Source organism: Plectropomus leopardus, chromosome 22 (assembly GCF_026936395.1).
Source record: "Plectropomus leopardus strain MGB_pleo_1.0 chromosome 22, ASM2693639v1, whole genome shotgun sequence".
Lineage (NCBI taxonomy): Eukaryota > Metazoa > Chordata > Actinopteri > Perciformes > Serranidae > Plectropomus > Plectropomus leopardus.
In genome coordinates, this window is record NC_142197.1 from 8,210,112 (window position 1) to 8,230,637 (window position 20,526).

General features: G+C 39.3%; 3 protein-coding genes across 4 annotated transcripts in view; 1 reads left to right on the forward strand and 2 right to left on the reverse strand.

Moving 5' to 3' along the window:
* Window positions 1–4,684, forward strand: part of lhfpl3 (LHFPL tetraspan subfamily member 3) — a 68,003-nt gene extending 63,319 nt beyond the window's left edge. The window contains exon 5 of the transcript XR_015775528.1: window positions 4,533–4,684. The gene's annotated coding sequence lies outside the window, so the exon portion shown is untranslated. The remainder of the gene's footprint in view (window positions 1–4,532) is intronic.
* fgf23 (fibroblast growth factor 23) lies at window positions 4,533–7,397 on the reverse strand. Its single transcript, XM_042511625.2, has 3 exons — window positions 6,034–7,397; window positions 5,813–5,916; window positions 4,533–4,997 (listed from the first exon to the last, which is right to left on the reverse strand). Exons 1-3 carry the CDS (start codon window positions 6,266–6,268, stop codon window positions 4,545–4,547), a joined length of 792 nt encoding a protein of 263 aa, XP_042367559.2. The 5' UTR covers window positions 6,269–7,397; the 3' UTR covers window positions 4,533–4,544.
* Window positions 7,398–7,521: 124 nt separating this feature from the next.
* LOC121961429 (fibroblast growth factor 6-like) overlaps window positions 7,522–20,526 on the reverse strand; it is a 28,822-nt gene continuing 15,817 nt past the window's right edge. Inside the window, exons 1-3 of one of the 2 annotated variants that reach the window (XM_042511418.2) lie at window positions 17,151–18,256; window positions 16,536–16,639; window positions 7,522–13,171 (exon numbers count right to left, since the gene is read on the reverse strand). In XM_042511418.2, the coding sequence (XP_042367352.1) occupies window positions 12,995–13,171; window positions 16,536–16,639; window positions 17,151–17,493 (624 nt within the window). In that variant the 5' untranslated portion in view covers window positions 17,494–18,256 and the 3' untranslated portion in view covers window positions 7,522–12,994. Of the gene's footprint in view, window positions 13,172–16,535; window positions 16,640–17,150; window positions 18,257–20,526 lie in introns of those variants that run through there. The other variant, XR_015775534.1, reaches the window with a different exon arrangement.

The following is a 20,526-nucleotide window of genomic DNA, read 5'->3' on the forward strand; positions in this document are numbered from 1 at the left end:
TTGCCATTTTTTGTTGTTTTTTCACCATGCTATATTGTGACGTTTTTGGGCATTATTTCAACATGGTATACTATGACAGTTTTTAGCCTGTTTTTTCAACATATCATTTTTCAACATACTTTACTATGTTGTTTTGGGCTGAGCGGTTGGCATCACAATTTCCTCCTCAAGCTCCAGAAACAGGGGTGGCTGATATCCGTACACACACTGGAAGGGAGAGAGAGACCTGTGGCTGAGACAGAGAGAGAATTACGAGCATATTTAATCCAAATCAACTGATTGCTCTAAAGGGACGGATTCTGAGACACTGCACAGCCGAGTCCTGTCTCCAGCTCCTGGTTGTAAAGGTCCATCTGTCCATTAGACTGAAGTTGGATTAAAAAAAAAGGCTGGCCATGGCCCCAATAAGCCTACAGAGCCCCTTCTAAAACCGGGCAAACTGGCGACCCTGGTCTGACACAACGTCCTGAGGGAGTCCATGTAGACAAAAAACATGAGATAACATAACCTCTGCTGTATTAGAAACAGTTTCAGAAAATCAATCCACAATGGTAAGTGTACCTGTGTTTACATCAGAAGGAGGCCGTCCAGGGACAAAATCTATGGAGATGTGTGACCAAGGTCGGAACGGGCAGAGGGTGTAGCAAACCAGGAGGCCGCTGGCTGGAGGTCTTCTTTTGGGCACAGGTTAAGCAAGCAGCAACGAACTCTTGGACGTCCTCCTTCAGCCCTTTTTTGACATGTCATGTTTTGACATTTTTCGCAATACTATACTATGAAGATTTCGACAGTTTTTTTGATATGCCATATTATGACGTTTTGGGGCATTATTTCGACACGCTATACTCTGACGTGTCTCGACATGCTATTCTATGTTGTTTTCAGACATTTTTTTGACATTTTTTGACTTACTATGCTATGTCAATTTCTGTCATTTTTACGACATGCTATATTATTATGTTTTGGGGCATTATTTCGACATCCGATACTATAACAGAGGTGTTCAGGAAGCATCCTGATCAGATGCTATGTTTTTTTTCAACCTATTTTTTTTTATCCATTTACTATTTTATGACATTGTCATTATGTTTTTGATGACATACATTTTGTACAACATACTACATTATAACATTTGTGTCAAATTTTTGATGATACACTATTTTATGACATTTTTATCACATTTTGAAATTGTAAAATTGTCTTAAAACCATCATGGTATGGTCTGTCATGAACAATGTCATAAAAAGGCCATATTATAGCATACCTTCAAAAATGCCATAAAAACTTCATAAAATATTTTATACGTTTCATAAAAAGGTAGTATAGTGCTTCGTTATAAATATTATTAAAATGTCATAGTATAGTATGTCATTAAAAAAGTCATTACACAATCAGTAGGATAATATTTTGTACAAAATATCATAAAAACATAATAATAATACCACAAAGTTTAATGGTAGTTTCTATGACTATTACAATATTACGTTTTAAGACATTTTTTACGACATACTACACTATGACGTTTTTGCAACATTTCTTGTGATACTATAACGTTTATATCATATTTTTAATGATATAATATGCTATGATGTTTTTGACATTTTTATGACAGTTTAGTTTGACTTTTTTATAGCAATTTTCACAAAAAATGACTTTTTTTTATAATTTTAATGGCATTATACTGTGATGTTTTTGCCAACATACTATGATTTCTTTTATTCATACCTTTGAGAAGCACCTTTTTCTGTGCTGGGAGCAGCGATTTCCTGGAACATATGCAGGTTCGCTGACAACTGCAACAGGGAAAGCCTTTTTCCCAAAATGTCAAACTATTCCATGAATAGGTCAAAGGTTTATTGGTGACTAATTTAACAGTTAGGTAAAGTAAAGACGGAACCAAGTGTATTTTTGGAGCGAAATGACTTCGTTGCAACTCATGTACCTGTTTGCTAATTAAGTGGAAGAGGTGTGAAAGTGCAGGATGTTCAGCTGTAATGAGTGGAACTGCTCAGTAACTGGGTCAGTGTTAAACGTGTTTACTCATTCATGACTTCCTCTCAGACAGCACCTTTTGACCAAATTAGCACACAAACGCTTGAACATCCTCACACATATAAAAGACACACCACACGAAACATATTTTCTTTAAGGTTTAATTTGTCCCAAACACTTTATCCACAACTCCAACTTATACATTCAAAGATCCACGGTTTCTTATATGTACATTTTACTGTAAAGTATCCTCATAAATACCATAAATAACAATAAAGGAATGGAATTAAATAAATAAATACTCTTTGGGACTGGTTTTAGTGTTTGCTGGTGGTGCCCAGCACCTGTAAAAATCACATAGCAATAGTTCAGATTTGATATCAAGATTTCTGCTCTGTAAAGGCTGTTTACCCTGTAGTTATATTAATTCAAGTCAGGAGTTAGTTTGTACAAATGCACATACACAAACACAACAAATACTGCAATTGTAGTATAGTGTGATTGTAGTTTTGAAACATTTTTGGAATAAGTTCAAACTCAAAAAATATACATACATAAATTTCTAAGTCAGTAAACATAGGACTTTAAAACAAAGGTAAAACCTAAACCTTAACTCTATTAATTGCAACTCTTAAGTATATTCATATATATATATATATATTTTGGTTTAAAATCATGTCTGCCCAGTTACATATCAGTAGACAAAGCCTTCAGTCCTCCGGAGGTAAGCTAAGTTAGGCTTCTGTCTTCCGATAACGTCAGTGTCTCTTTGAAATGTGAGTTTCTCAGACCAGCTGTAAAAACCTCAAAGAGAAAATAGGGGAAAAAAAGTACACGTGTTGATTTTTTCTCAGCAAGACTGTTTGTTTCTAAGGCTCTGTTTGCTTTTGGTAAGCAATTGCATCCCTCTAAAATTAATCGTGTAGTACTTCAGGGGAACCAAACATGAATAATTCAATCCATTTTTATGGCCATTTCTCATCGGAGCTACAGCTCAACTGACTGTAATGGATGGGGATGGGAAATGGATTTGCATCACCCGTCTTGGCACTAAGCCGAGATATTTTATATTTAGTAATTTGTTTGTGCGGGGAAAAGACTCACATATAACATCAAAGTCCATTTTTGGTTGCAATGAAATCCCTCTATGCTCCATTTTTCATTAAAACTTTGTAAGTGTAAAAACACTCATATTTAAGAGGATGGATCCGTGGAAAAAACACACCCCTTTAAATAAATTTAAAGGACCATTGTGTGGGATTTATCTTTTGGCAGATATTGAATATAATATTCATTTTCGTTAATGTATAATCACCTGAAACTTTAAATGTGTGTGTTTTTGTTTGCTTAGATGAAGCATGTCCTCCATGATGCACCGCCTTGTTTCTACAGTAGCAGTTTAAACGTTAAAGTGAAAGCTATCGTAGGTTCTACTGCACCAGAGGTCGGCAACTTTTCCTATGAAAATAGCCATTTTTGACCCAAAAAGAAAAATCTAAAAAAAAATTGCTTGGAGCAGTAAAAGGTATTTGAGTCCTATCATGAAGGTAATTGCTTCTAAATTAGCCTATCGACATTAAAAATAGGTCTAAATAAGCAACCATTAATCTGTTTTACCACAAGGTGTCTGCTCTGCAGTGGGCTTTTCATGATTATGTGTTAAGAATTGGTGGTGAAAGAAAATAAATCTGTCTACTCATTATTAAATTCTCTGTTTTTCTCTGAGACTTGAGCTATGGGGACTCGAATTTAGCCACCGCTGTTGAGGTTCAGCAAAATTTAGAGGAAAAGGCACCATGTCGTAGGTGTAAAACAACTTTTAGTTGAGCAAAAAAAAACAACTAAACATAGAAAAAACAAAATGTGTAAACATTTTTGCAGTTGAAGAATATAACAATTTCTTTAGGCCTAAAAAAATGATAATGAAAATTAATGTAAAAAGGTTTCTTAATTCTAACAGGGATGATTAAAATGGTGAAATTTAGATTTTCCCTGGAAGGTTTACTAAACTCTTCTCAAAAAAGCTAAAGACCGACTGATTCTCAGACCATCCTGCCCATTTGTGACGACTGAGCCTCCTCATTTCCCCATTTTTTCTTCTTTTGTTTGCTTTATTTTAGTTTGATTTATTTATTTAGGGCTAATGAGCTGCATGTGGCTCCAGAGCTGCAGGTTACCGACCCCTGGACTAAATGCTTGGAAAGCAAGAGCGGAGCATTCAGGAGGTTGCAATGTGCCACTAGATGCCACCAAATCCTTTACACTGGTCCTTTAATTTATTAAATCGGCATCAATCTCAAATTATTGCGTTTTCAACACTATTAATGGTGCAAAAGGGGCTGTAAGTCAAGTCTGATATTTTGTGTAAAAACACAGCTTTTCTGAGTGAGCGATGACATTATTTAGTCACAATGACAAAGAAGAAACAATCTGAATCTCCTCTCAGTTTTTCAAAATAAAGTCTGACGTTTAAGCTTTTTCTTCGCGTATGATCACAAACTTAAAAGTAAAAGTTTGACTCACTTTTTTGTCCATTTCAGCCACCACTATGATCAGCCCATGGTCCCGGTGCTGCGGGGGCTGCCCGGGTTGGATGAGTGCACGTTCCAGGGGTCGTGGGTGGCCGGAGCCAGCGGCGTCTCCCGGGACACGTTGCGCCCATCGTCCCCGGCCTCCAACTCGGTCTCCACCTCCAGATCGGCGTCGTCCTCCGGCACGGCCCGGGAGTCCGAGCCCTCCTCGGTCTGACCCAGGTAGACGTTGTGCGGATCGGAGGGATCCACAACCTGATTCCTCTTCTCCCGGTGCAGCAGGAGGCGCTCCAGCGGCACCGTGTTCTTCTTGGGCAGGAAGAGGGAGGTCTGCGGCAGGTTCTGGCCCGCCGTGAACACCTGCCGGGAGCCCTCCAGGTTGAACAGGATGCCGGTCCGGCTGGAGTAGTACACGTCCCGGTTGTTCTCCAGGAGTTTGTGGTTGAACAGACAGTCGTCTCTGAGACAGATGGGCTGACAGGCAGAACGAGAGGGGAAGTGAATTCAACAACAGTAAAGGAACATCTTAGTTTAGCAAGATGCACGACATTAAATGCACTTTTTTGTCGGTTTAAAATATGCAAACTAACTAACAAATCAATGAATAAATAAATGAAATAAAAAATATTTTTCTTTCCAGTGTAAATCATTTTTTACCCTATATATCAGTGAGAAAGTATTCTCTCTTGTTTCGGTGAATCTTAAATAAACTACCAGCACGCAAAAGTTCTTTGGAAAAGTGAAATGACTTTGCCAGTATCAGCAGTTTGTTTCCATAATATCAACAAAGAGAAATTCAGTGCATAAATTCATGCGTAAACACAACACACCTTCGGTAAATTCTGTGCGTTAAAGGATAGAAAACGGTTTTAAATAGTCTATGATAATAAACTGATGCGAAAACATCCCATAGTTGCAGTATGTTTGAGCGCAAAATGACGGCTCATAGGAAGCAATGTTAAAAACGATGCGTAAATCCACAAAATTGTGCTAAATGTGAAACCAAAAATGAACGTTAAGGAGATCCTTAGATCAATTCATAATAATAATAATAATAATAATAATAATAATAATAATAATAATAATAATAATAATAATAATAATAATAAACACAGTCGAAGAGGGTAAATAAATTGACGTTAAGACGTCCTACACTTGCAGTTTATTTGTGCGTAAAAAGATTTTTTTCCCGAAATGGCGATGTTAAAGCCAATTTATGAGTTAAGTTAGATGAAAATTAAAACTTAAAAACACGGAGTCGATTGAATTAATTGAAATTATTGGCTTACGGAGCTGAATGGGTTGCCCTCCAGATCCATACACAGGTAACGGCTGCTTTTGACGCCGAGGATGGCGACGCGCTCCCTTGTTTCAGCCCTCAGTAAAATCACACCTGCAAGGTAAAAAAAAAAAAAAAGAAGAAAATGCCAAAGAGCATTAAAAGACAGAACCACATATTAAACAGACATCTTCTTTAAAAAAAGAGAAAAAGAGAGAAAAAAAAACTCACTGTATGAGCTCCTGACTGTAGTTCTGCGCACAGTGCCATCTAATCTGATCTCCAAGTAGAAATTGTTGAGGTCTGTGGACGTCTGCAGGTGAATGTATCTCCTCGGGTTCCCCCAGTTGGACCCAACCAGCGGTGACGGGTTCGGGGCCGTTTCCGCGTGAGGAAATCCCTGGAGCACGGCGAGCAGGAGCGCCAGCACAGTGTCCCTCACCCCCAGTCTCCTGTTGACGTCCATCCTTGGAGCAAACCGGTGCTTTCCTCTGCGAGCTGCTGGGAGTTTTCAGATGCTCTGTTGTCCCAAAGTTTGGAGACAGTTCCTATTTAAAGGCCCCTGAGTGCCACTCCTGCTCACATCCTTTGCGTAAAAAAAAAGGAAACTCGCCCCCAAAGCAGATGTGCGGGTGTGCTGCAGCGGAAGGGCCACTTCCACTTCTGTCTGTTTATCCCGATGCTCTTGGTCAGTGTGGACTCTTATTTTTGGTCTTGACTCATCCACCTTCAGCATTATTCTAAGACTGTTTCCTAATGGTCCAAAGTCCACTGGCTCTGTTTTGTTTTGTCAAGACTGGAAACAGTGCATTGAGCAATGTACAGAAGAAAGACAAAAAGAAATGACATGCATGCAGAACCGTGAAAAAAACAAAATGATATATGAATTAAATCAAGGATTAAATATATTTTTGTTTGTTATGTTAAAACGATTCGTGATAATTCCATAGTTTGGGTGGAATAATAAATTATTTGGTGATTAAGGAAGCGTCATTTTTAATAGTTTATAGTTTTATTTCGTTGTCTGGAAGTTTAATCATAGTTTTAAACTCAGTTTACTGTTTTTACGCACCTGCCCAACTCGACAGTTTCACTATTTATTCCAGCAGAGGGAGCCACTCCCTCATGTAGTACAGTTTCACTGGGAGACTCTAGGAAGTTGCATTTGACTGGATTAACTATTTTGGGTTGCTAAAGTTTGAGCACAGGTCACATTAAACTGAATAACAACATGAAGAAAACTCCTGATCTGGTTTTAGGGAATCCACGAACACTTCAACAAAGTTTCTGAGAAAATAAAATGTAACTCTAAATAAAGAAGTTAAAACCAAAGTTTATTTATTTAACTTTTTTTTGGCTTTGAGCACCACAAGTTGAGTGCCATGTAGTTCCATTACACTGGAGAGAAGGCAGACATCTCTACGACTGATATTTCTACACTCAGCAACTCACCAAAACAATCTCGACTGAAAAATACAACTACAGGTTAGAGGAAAAATATATATTTTTGATGTCTACCTTTAAATTTGAATACTTTAAATGTATTTTACTCATAACACTTGCACTTTATTTTAGTAGCTTTTTAAACGCAGGACTTTTTACAGAGTAGTTCCACACTGTGGTATTGCTACTTTCACTTAAGTTAAAGATTTTATTCCTCGCTGCTAGATACAAAATCACCTGATCCAACGGAGCGGATGACACTTAACCAGCAACCAGTTAAAAAAAAACTTTTATTGTTATCTCAGGAATACAGTAGACTGCTGTGCACAGCACATACGTACAAAAATAAAAGGAAAAACTTTAATATCCTTACTTAGCATTGTCTGTTTTCAGAAACAATTAACTGAAGTTTGTTTCTTCTTAATTTACAGTCATCAGCAAACCAAAACTAAGGCAGAGGGTGAGGTATATGAGAACAGAGATGAGAGGAATACAGTGGACACTCACTCCCTTCAGAGCAGGAGTTAAAAAAAAAACACATGAAGCACACACCCCTAATTAAGTTTGGGGCTCAGGCATGCTAAAAGTACATAAACATAAAAAAGATATTCCTCCTCTTGAATTAATTCAGATTTGATCTATGATAAGCTGTGGAAGAAAATAAAAAGACGACAGAGAAATCTGGATAAAATTTTTTGGTCAAAGCTGAAAAGGTGAGCTTTTTGTTTTTAGACACAGACCTTCACTCCTTTAGGGATCCAGCTCTATTTCTTGATGAAAAAAAGTGAGAAAACTCTATAATCAAGTAAGGTGCTGCTACAGACATCTTTGATCGTGAGGTGGATGAGAGAAGTGCTCGTTGCTGTGCATGCGTTAAGTTCACTTCCACACCTTCCTCAGCTGAAAACGTTGATTTTTGTTTGCTACGTCAGCCAAAAAAAAAACGACGGTTTACTCCTGACAAGAAATGTACATCTGTGCTATTTCATGCAGCCTCATCTACAGCAGCAACAAGTCGGTTTGTTTTTGAAACTTTGAGCTAAGCTCCAGATAAGATTTGCATCTTGGCACTCGCGCACACGCACACACACACACACACACACACACACACACACACACACACACACACACACAAATCCTGCAAACAGAAAGAGCAAGAGATTTATCTGTTAGAAAAATACTGTTATGAATGGATCTGTGCGTCAAAGACAATTGAGCAGCAGGTGATACTGTGTCAGTTTGTGATGTTGGGGGCCGGGCGGTGCCCAGCAGCAGCAGCAGCAGTGGGCACGTCCTGAGGATGGCAAGGGTGCCGTCCTGCAGCAGGAGAGGAGAGGTGAGGCTCTGCGTGACTGTGCGCTCTGGCTGCTCCTTACACACTGCATTAACTCTGCAGATGTCCCCTCCCCAGAAATATCCCAAAGCAAGTACTTGGGAAAGGGAGAGGACAGCATGTTGTGGAGCTGAATTTTAAAGAGGTGGGCTCAATAAATCCATAAAGGGAAGTAGGATTGCTAAAAAAATCTGCAAAGATAAGAGCTGTCTATTGTTTTGAGAGAGCAACTCTTGAGCCATAATCTGTTAATGCTTTTAACTAAATATACCGCCACGTGGTTTTATGCCTCCGTGCACCAGTTAAGCTGCACTTACAGTTTACATCCATGTTTGTGAAAACATGGACGCTTCACACGCAGAACATCTACACAAACAGCACAGTTTCAAGGTGGGCACCCAAGGTTCATAAGCTATGGCAAACAACATGTTTTATGAAGTCACCATGACCTTGACCTTTGACCTTCAACCATCCAATTCTAATCAGTTCATTCTTGAGTCCAAGTGGACGTTTGTGCCAAATTTCAGGAAACTCCCTCAAGGCCATCTTCAGATATTGCATACACGAAAATGAGACAGATGCAAGGTCACAGTGACCTTGACCTTTGACCACCAAACTCTAATTAGCTCATCCTTTAGTCTACTCAAACGTTTGTGTCAAATTTGAAAAAAAAAATCATTTAAACTGTTCTTGAGATATTGCATTCAAAAAATGAGACAGATGAGGTCACAGGGACCTTGACCTTTGACCACCAAAATCTGATCAGCTCATCCTTAAGTCGAATTGACTTGTGTCAAACTTAAAGAAAAATCATTCAACATGTTCTTGAGATATCGCATTCACAAGAACATGCCAGATGGACTGATGGACGACCAAAAAACATATTCATATTGTCTCCGGCCTCAACTATCGATGGCGTGGAGACATAATAAAGTGTTTCCCGCATGAAAAAGATACTTCAAATTCCTATTTCATGGAAACAGCACGACCCATATAGACGACCACCCTGGCCACTGGGGTTGGGGCCAAGGCTGGTCCGTGATTCTGACCTTGAACTAAAAAAGGCTGAAAGGAGAGGAGGAAGCTCCTGGGTTACGGCTGGAATCCCAAGGTCCCTGCCTGCAGCGGGTGAGGGGGGTAAGGGACGAGCAGAGGTGGGCGGCGAGGGGTGACAGAGCTCAAAGGAGGGGGAATCAGGTATGTAGGAGGCCTGTCAGCCTAGCAGATTCACATTCCTGCAGGGGGTTTGACGAACAACAACAAAGACAGCGGGCCGGCTCACTCGCATGCGTCTTTTCCTGGATTTAAATAGTCCTGCTTCCTCTCTAAACACAAGAACGGACAGAGGAAGCAAGATTTGGGTTTTCAAGTCAAGAGCTGCAGAAACAGCAGGGGCAGATGTGTGATGTAAGCAAAACAAAATTCCTTGGAACATGTTACACGACATTGTTTGAATGGGACAATATACGCTTTCAATACAGACCACGTTTAAAAGCGCTCGCTATAATTTGATTGTGGTAAATTTCCATTATCGGGATATGCTGATATTTTTAAACTCATTTTGGCCAGTTGCCAATGCTGATACCGATATATGCAAATATTTTTTTCCACCTAGATTACTACTACTTTAACCCCGGTTACATGTAAAACAGGCCATATTTTGGGTGATGCTCTTACGACAATCCAAAACCAGGGAAAATCTGACCTTTTTCAACTAATTAAAGCTGCATAATAAAAGCGTCATCTTGTCAGCCTATCATATCGGCAGAAATGTTCATTTCTGACCAATTCAGATATTTCATTTGGTTGTATGCCTCTGCAAACGACTCCAATTGTGCTTTGAGTTTACATCCATGTCCGTGAAAACATGGATGCTTCACACACATCTTCAACCCAGCAGCACAGAAGATCTTTACAGTCAGCAGTTTTAAAGTGAACACCCAAGATTAGTGTCACCAATTCAGGATCTTTACAAATTTTCTGTATTACGCCGGTGAATAATGGCCAGAAAATTGTTATGTAGAATATTATCATGTCACAGTGAAGATGACCTTAGACCATCGTCAGCACTTCATTCATGTGACATTTTCGTCATAATAAGCGAATTACTTCTTAAGTTATGGCCTGAAATATGTTTTGTGAGGTCACAGTGACCTTCGAACACCAAATTCTAATCAGTTCATTGTTTAGCCCAAGTGGACGTTTGTGCCAAATTTGAAGAAACTCCCTAAAGGCCTTCTTGAGATACTGCAGTCACAGGAATGAGACAGCTACAAGGTCACAGGGACAGAGCTTTTGAGTGTTTTTGCGATATATCGCATTCACAAAAATGACATGCCTGTGGAGTCAGTTTAACCTTGATCTTTGTCCACCAATATCTAAGAAGTTCATCACTGAGTCAGAGTAAATGTTTGTGTCATATCTAAAAAAATCCCATTAAGGAGTTCTTGATATTGCATTCACAAGAATGAGAGAGAAAGGTCAAAGAGACCTTTGTACTATGACCACCAAAATCTGTTTTCTGTTGTGTCCAAGTGGACGTTTATGCCAAATTTGAAGGAATTCCTTCATGGTCTTCTCAAGATATAAAGTTAATGAGAATGGGAGAAACAAAGGAAGAGACTAACAACCCAAAAACACGATGCTTCTGGCCACAGCCATCGCCAGCGCAGAGGCAAAAAAATGCAAAAGATCCTTATCAACCACTGGCTCACTTCATATTCAAAGATGTGATAACATTTTTAAAAATTGAGAAGCTTGGATATTTTAGATTAATTGTTTTTCACTTAAATTCACTTAAAAAATGTTTCTAAAAATGTAAGGTAAAGTGATTCCAGTATGTTTTAGTGCCAAGAGTTTTAAGCATATTTTGATAATTATCAGGATATCACAATTATTTTGCACAGGAGAATGAATTTTTTCTTCGTTCCACATTAATAAATAAATCAATATGACAGCAGTGAGTATGCAAAGTGCGGTACATGTAAACTGCGATTATGCATACCAATACTCGTACAATTTCAAAAGTGCTTCTATGTTCTGTTAACCCCTCAAATTTAAAAAAAATCAAGCTAAAACTCAAACATTTCTCACACCGTGCATGCAGTCCACCAGCTGCACTGTCCTTTAGTCCTCCAGGGAACACATGATTGACTCCTCCGTAATTGCATTTAAAACTATCTGCCTCCAGCTCCCAACACCTCGCTGCCACTGCAGTGCTGCTGCAGAGCACACAGACAAACTGAGAGGAAATGGCCCAGGGTGCGCACATACTCCACCGAACACACAATGATAAATCAAAAGAAACAAAACGCGTGGGAACGATTTGTACCAAAGCATTCAGGCACCATCATCGATGGCCAACTGTGCAAACCGAACTCTTTTTCTGCGACAAAGCAGCGTAAAAAGCTCCTGAATTCTTTTACATTTGCAAGTATTTACATTGTTTTCATTGGTTTTAATGGACATCATTTCAACAGCAGCTAAAGCTTTGCATACACAGCAACCTGCATTACTGTAGGAGCTCTGTCCGAGACAATGTGTAGGTTTCTACTGTGCACTCGCTATCTATCCATTCAGCCGATTCTTGTGCAAGCCAGGTCCAAACCAAAATTCCCCCCATGCTTGGATAGTTAAATATTCCACCCTGTTTATTAGCTGGCACAGTCAAACTTATGGCCTCGTGCCACTCTCTATGGCCGACCACTCTCCGGTCTCAACCACAGATTGTATATTACTTAATCGATCTAATTACAGAAAAGAAAATAAACCAGAGATAGTCAACCCCCCCTCCCCTTTCTGAGGCCCTCTCCGGAGTGTCAGCCCTATTTCTGACTCCGGCGGGTGTCTCTTACATGCAAGTTTAAGGGGGCCACAAGTGGGAACACCAAGGCACCTTTAAATCGTGCAGCAAAGGTAGTGCATTTAAGTTTTCCCCACTGCCGGACATCGATAATCGAGCAGGGAGCCATCAAGCGCTCAAAAAGGTTTTCCAAAAAAAAAAATCATAAACTTAGCAGATATTTGAGCAGAAGTCCATGCATCCCTTAATCTAGTAAAGTGGTTCTTTGAGGTAATAAAAAGTATTCATTTCACTCTTTAAAAGCACAGGATATAGCTCATCCTCCATCTCAAAAAAGGAAGTGACACGTAGTTCAGTTACAGCAAGCACCAAGGTAAAGTGAGACAGGCAAAGGCTTTGACTCTCCCCGTCCATAAAAACAATAAGCAGCACAGTACATATACAAAGATAGCTATCCAAATATACAGATATATATAAACAGAATAAATATTTGTGTTTTCTCTAGCAGTCCATCGGTGTGTGTGTGTGTGTGTATGTATATCACGACTATGCATTTCTATATTACCTGGAAGAACATCCACATGTGCAAATTATTGAGTTATTGCCAGTTTCTCTCATAGTCGCGGGAGGAAGTGTGTGACGGTCATGGCGGTGGTGGCCTTGTTGCCTCTCTTTACGCGGCCATGCTTGCTGAGGGCGATGTAGAAGCCCTTGTAAACAAAAGACTCATAGGCGTTGTAGTTGTTGGGCAGCAAAGTCTCCTTGAACTTGCACTCGTCCACGAAGAATCTCTAAAAACGTAACAAAAGAAACAGTGTTAATAACTCTCATAGCAGATGCAGGATGAACATTCAACAAACAGCCTGGAGAGCAGATTGCAAAAAGATACCAGCTTCCCGTTTTTGCTCTTATAACTCATAAACCAATCCCACGTATGCTGACAAGAGAAAAATTTAAAATATTGCAAATACTTACAAGGGGAGATGCAACTAAATAAGCAATTATCAAATGCTAAACAACAGCTATTAGACAGAATTAGAAAACATTATTGTTGAGCAGAAGTTAACTGAAAGTTTGACACATATTTTTCAATATTACTTACCACATTTGGATGAAGTTTTTTAATCTGTTGTAATGGCCATGAGGCCACAGCTTGACATTTTAGTACCAAAAAGATATCGGAGTTTCGACACCAGCACAAAACAGCACTTTTACTTTCCTCAAAATAAAATATTGAACATATTTCCCATCAAATCCATTTTATTTATTTACCAACAGAAACTTAACTTCTCAAATGTTAAATGTTGATTGAACACAAGCAGAAATACAACTCTGTCAAAACAAAGCAGCGATCAAAGCTTAACGCTGCAGTTTGTAACTTTTAAAAAGTAATTTAAAAAGTAAAGAAAAAAATCGTGTCTGAATCAAAGTCAGAATTCTGTTACTGTGTTGCCGATTTCTCACCCCAAGTATTTTTTTAGTGTACTGTTTAGCTGTAAAATGAGAAGGTTTGGGCCAGAGCACAATTTCTCATTTTACAGCTAAACAGTACACTAAAATATGTTTCTGAAAACATTCGAGACTAGTAATGGGCATTGCAATGACAGAATCTTGATTCATATTTGATCAGTGTTGCTTAGTCTGATAGTCTGACTGCCGTTCACAATCCATAATTAACAATTTTGACAGCATTAGAGACACTTCAGCTCTGACTGGTTATCGTTCAGGTGCGGTGGATTCTTGTAAATACCATTAGAAGTACTATGATCATCTGTCTCATGCAGTACTGTCAGGATATAGAGACCGTTTCAGAAAATAGAACAAAAAGTAGTTTTTATCATCAGTATCAACTACAGCTCTAAACGAATTTGTTATTTTTTAAAATAATGATTTATATCAGACACTGCTGAAGGGAATTAATCTAAGCAAGTAGACTTGGTACTTTTAGTCCTGAATGCTACAAGAAAGTATTAACGTTTGATGGCCAGCCCTGCCTAACATTACAATGGTCTCTTTTAAATAAAGCTAAAGAAACTGATCCCCGAGGCTCATTATACAACAACAGCACAGTCATCAATCATTAAATACTATATCAACTAATACATACTGTACATTCGGGGTGTACATCTCAAATTTTCTTACAATACAAAATTATATAAATTCTTGGTGATATCAGAAAATACCGCACCGTTGTCCAAAGTCTGTCACAATATGATTTCGATTCATTGTCACTCTGTGATCAATATGTGACAATATCAGTAATATCCTCATCGTCTTTTTTATTGGCTGCTTACCATTAACTGTCCGCTGCTGGGTCTCTAGCACTGTTTGAATGTTTAGAAAGGTGAACACACATGCAAGGGAAAACGTAAAATAAAGGCACATATTAAAGACGATATGTATCGATGTTTTCACTTTGCATTCATAATATTGGATAATTGATATATCAGTCCATTATTATGTATCATAACAGCCCTTGTATACACTGTATACTGTGTATATACTCTAATAATGTCCTGTATACAGTATAAAAGACTCTTTTTTTATTATTCAAAGCTGTTGTTCCTAACCAGTGTTGGGACACCCTCAAAGGAGTCACAAATTACATGTGAGGGGTCATTACAATTAACTGTACAGAAATGTTCTGAAATGTTTTCTTGTGAAATACTAACTTTAATATCTGAATGCTTCTAAAACTCTTACAAACAAGAGTTTTAGAAGCATTGGGTCAAAATTGCTGCATTTTAAGTCGAGGCAACTAAGGAACAACTGATTGAAAGTTTCACAGAGTTCTTTTCTCAAAACGTATTAGTTTTCTGTTTCAGTGATTGTTCCAAACAATCACTGAAAATTATGTTTTACAGTGTATTTCATTAGTTTATTAGAATTCATTACTTTTGGGGAAAAGTTCATTATCTGCTTCAATGAACTTGGTAAGAAATACACAACATGTGTCAATACACAGATGTATAAATTAGCTAAATTTGCGTTAACATGTTGCTTACATGTTTACAAATCATTGAACATTATTCAAATAATATACATTAATATACACCTACTTGGGCAACTCCACTGTACAATGAGTACTTTTGATATTTAAACTACATTTTGTCAATAATATATCTGTACTTTTAATTAAGAGCAGTAATGAGTGCTTTTAATGAAGTACTTTTATATTGTGGCATTGCTGCTTTTCTTCAGTGGTGGAAAATAAGTACATAAACTCAAGTATAAGAATTTTAATTTTCTGCAATTTTATTATAATGACCTTCACTTTTAACAGCTGCAACATTAAAATACATCAATAATTAAATTCTAATAATATATTTTATTGTGGAATGGGCCATTTTCCATAATGACCACTTTTACTTTTGGTATTTTAAGTATATTTCGATGTTATGTCACCTATGTACAGTGTTAGTACTTGTAATGGAGTACTTTTATTATGTGGTAATGCTGCTTTCACTCTGGTGGAATGTTACTATATACATCAAGTACTGTACATTAGAAAAACTTTGAGGTACTTGTACTTGTGTATTTTAATTTTCTGCAACTTTATCCCTTGTTTTCCTCTACACTTTAGAGGCAAACATTGTACTATCTTCAGGACTACATTTATTTGATAACTTTAGTTACTTCGCAGATTCAGGTTAATAACAAAAAATAATCAACAAAAAAATGATGATGCATTATTGTAGGTTAATATTAAACTTTACTGATCTTCTAGGGAAAATTCACAAGCGACTCTGCACTTTATACAGTCATTAAAATGAGCTGCAGCTTTTTCAGTTGCAACACTAAAATGCATCAATAATTATAATCTAATAATATAGTATCTTTTATTGTAAAATGGAACATTCTGCATCACGAACGGTTTTATTTTGGTACTTTAAGTATATTTGCTGCTATTTGTACTTTTACTTCAGTAAAAACTTGAATGCAGGACATTTACTTGTAACAGAGTATTTTTACACTGTGGTATTAGTAAAAGGTCTTCTGACACAGAAACCCCCCATCATCATCAGAGCATATTAATAACACAACAGCGCTCATAAACCCTCGGATGCAGCAGCTCCATGAACTCATCTTACACCCGGCAGGATGTGTGTGCGCGTATGAGTGTGTGCGTGTGTGTGGAGTTCCGCACAAACGTACCGTCCCGTATAACCTTCCCCTGCTGTTCATTGCGACAAACAGCTCACTCCTCACCCCGAACATGCTGATCACTCCTCGGTCCACGGTGGAGATCTCTATCAGACCTGAAGGAAACACAATGTTAGGAGCGCAAACACACACAAACACACACACACACACACACACACACACACACACACACACACACACACACTGCAAAGTCGAGTAACTGGCCTCTGCAGCAGTGATGGGTGTAACCTTGCAGGTGCATTGCGACTGGATGCTGCTGCTCAATTACCTCTTTGGAATAATTGCAGTTTAACCATGAGTGCAGTTTACAGCGTGCTGAGTGGAGGTCTGTGTGTGTGCGTGCGTGTGTGCGTGCTGCTGCAGCGGGACGCAGGGTAAAAATAAGTGAGCGTCTAAACTGGGTCCAAGCATTCATGTCATGTTTTTGGCTTGGGAGGATATTTCGCACTGCAGGATGTAAGGGCTCAGCACACTGTTTTTGCTTTCGGAAACTTTCAACCATGCCGACACGTCTTATTAAATATCATGCAAAGACACCGCTCTAACTTTTACACGCATAGGGTTACACTGTTTTCGGCTCCGGCGCTTTTGCCGGATGCAACTCACTGTATTGGTTCTCATTGTGTGCACCGCTTATCCTGCCATCCGGGAGCACCTGCAGGTGAAACCCAATGCCCACGTTGCAGTACAGTCGCCGCACTCTTTTGATACCCTGCAAATAGTCACTCTCCCAGTTCAGCTCCGCTTTGCCCCCGTTTATACCCAGATAGGAGCGGGAGAAGAGCGTCTCCCACTTCTTCTCCAATAAAGTCGCATTAGTCCTGCTCGGAATCGGATAAGATGAAACGATCCCCCAGAGAGAAGTCCACAGTACAAGAACTGCTGCCAGCGTCCGGTGCGTCCTGGCCCCGTTGGACATACTGTAGAGGCACCTCTGCGCAACGGCCATCCAGTTTACCTTTGGGGCACGTGGTCAAAGTTACCTGCCCTAAAAATCTTCTTATTTTTTGTCCTTTGGCATGGTGATGGTGGTGGTGGTAAAGGCTTATTTTGGGATCAAGGCAGATCAGGGCCCCATAGCCCGAGATCTGAGCAGGAGGAGAGGGACAGAGCGCGTCGGAGCTTGAATTGGTGCCGGTGGCGATGATCATCTTTCGCCGCTCCGCGCCGCTCTGTACAGGCAACGCTGGTTGTGGAGGGGACACACCACTCACCGCAAAACCAGCTCACCTTGCCCCCCGACTCTCACATCCTAAAATGACATCACTGTGACTTCACCGCTGCACCCCCCCATCAAAAGTAGGAGATGGGAGGAGGAGGAGGAGAGTTACAGGACCCCAGCAGCAGCAGCAGCAGTTCTGATAGGACTGATGGGGGGGGTGCTGCACCTTCACATCAGCCTTAAAAAAAGCCAGAGAGAATAGGAAGAAGCGTTTCCTGTGGTGCGTTTCAAAATAAAACCCGCATCAGTGTGGCTGTGTTCCAACTCTTGCAAGTTTAAAATGCTTCAGCAAGTCCCTGGATCACCTCGTCTCCAAAAATATCCAAACCGAAATAAATAAATGACACATTTAAAAAAAAAAAACCTGAGTAAATGCTTCCGTACAACGCGCACACAGTTGTTGAGGAGTATAAAAATTATGTGAAACATTTGCTATGGCCTCCATAGTTTTAAGATGACCGGTGTTCAACCGGTGAATCAACCGGTGTTTTTAAGAAGACGTCAGGACATTTTTAGCCATGTTTGTAGCCACAAAACCAGGATTTTTTAACGAGATGTTTGGGCATTTCCAGCTATGTTTGTGGCAACAAAACCAGGAACTATTTCAACAACACACCAGGAAATTTCCAGTTGTGTTTGTGGTGACAAAACCGAGTATTTTTAACAAGACATCAGGACATTTCCAGACATATTTGTGGTGACAAAACTGGAAATTTTTAACGAGATGTTTGGGCATTTCAAGGTGTGTTTGTGCCGACAAAACCAGGTATTTTTTTTATGAGAAATTGGGACATTTCGAGTCTCGCTTGTGCTGACAAATCAGGAATTATTTTAACACATTAGGAAGTTTGCAGTTGTGTTTGTGATAACAAAACCAGGTCATTTTAGCAAGATGTCTAGACATTTCCAGCCAAAACTGGGTATTTTTTAATGGGAAGTTGGGATATTTCCAGACGTATTTGCAGTTACAAAACTGGGTATTTTTAGAACGGTGTCAGGACATTTCCAGCTGTGTTAGATGTGATAAAATGCAGGTATTTTTTATGAGAGGTCAGGACATTTCCAGCTATGTTAGATGTGATAAAATGCAGGTATTTTTTATGAGAGGTCAGGACATTTCCAGATGTGTTTGTAGCAACAAAAGCAGGTATTCTTAATGAGATGGGACATTTCCAGCCATGTTTTTGATGACAAAAACTGGCATTTTTATGAGGCTTGTGGACCTCTCCAGCTGTGTTTGTGGTGACAAAACTGGGTATTTTTAATGCAAAGTCGGGACATTTCCAGCTATTGATTGTAGTGACAAAACTGGGTATATTTTACAAGTGAAATTTCCAGGTGGGTTTGTGGTGAAAAAACAGAGTATTTTTAACAAGATGTCAGGACATTTCTAGCCATGTTTTGGTGACAAAATCAGGCATTCTTATGGAGGCATTGGCACAATTCAGGAATTCAGGTTTGCAAACCCCTAATATTCTCCCCAAACTATGTTAGTCTGTGTTTTTATTTTGAAGGTAATCTAACCTATTTTCTCAGTCTTCCTGAAGCTAATCGTGGCTGACCTGACGCAGCTCTTTCTCACATGGGAGACCTGCAGGAGGGGTGGGTGTGTGTGTGTGACTTTCATTGGCGTTGAGCAATCATGGGATGGATGGATGGATACTGTGTCCAGAACCCAAATCGGGACGGTGGTCATATGTCCTGGCAGCCTGCTGCCTTATTTAGAAGGAAGGTGTAAAAACAGTTACAGCCAGTCACAGGAGAGCAAATGGCAATCCTGTCTGACACTTCCTTAGCTGTTTGCTCAGGAAGTTTACACAACCAGATATTTTGCCTGGTCAGATTGCGCGTTATTATTGTAAGTAACACACCCAGCGACTAACATAATAATATATCCTGCATGAATCAAATGCATGGCATTGTTTGGAGTTCAGGTCCAGAAATAAAGCGGTTAAAGAAGTGCAGCTGATGATCAAAATCAGGCAGAAAGCGCCATTCTTTTTTTAGCAAAACTACATTTTGTTTTTGGTCTAAAATGTGGAAAAAAAAGTAAAGCAGATAAAAATATGCTCAGTGTGCTCAGCTGAACCTCCTTTACATCCCTGTTTGCATCCCATCCTGCAGGGTGCTGGTAGGAGATGAGGCCTCGGGGGAATTCCCAGCGCGTCACAGAGCACCAGGCTCTGGGGCCCAAAGGTGCTCTCGGCTGCCATGGGAGCCTCAAGCCCACCTTAGCAACCAGAGAGGCCGTGTTGCTGATAAACAGCAGTGGCAGCCCATAATGGAAAAACAATAAACAAACAAAACATCTTACATATCTTAGAAAGTGGAGATACACAAACTGCAACAGAAATGTATTTATACATGTTGACAATCATTAAAAATGTATTAGTTGCATCATTACTGCATGGAAAAATGTATTTCTATACATTTAATATTTAAAGTATGCACATATGTAGTAAAAGAGAAACAGGACCCTTTAGTCCCACTGGAGTAGATAGACTGGACCATCAAATTAATGATTTGCTGTGTAAGCACATGACTATGCAATCCAAGGCAACCAACAGCCTGAATAGACAAAACTACTGGGTTATTGACAGAGTGTAACTTCAATCAATGGAGAGTGGGCACCGTTAATGAGACGGTGCTGAGCTCTGGAGATTAATTCAGTGAATACCGTTATACTGGCTGAGGCTGCTTTTTACGGGAGGGTAATGCATTCTCTAAAAGAAAAATAAATCTGCTGTTTTTATGAATAAA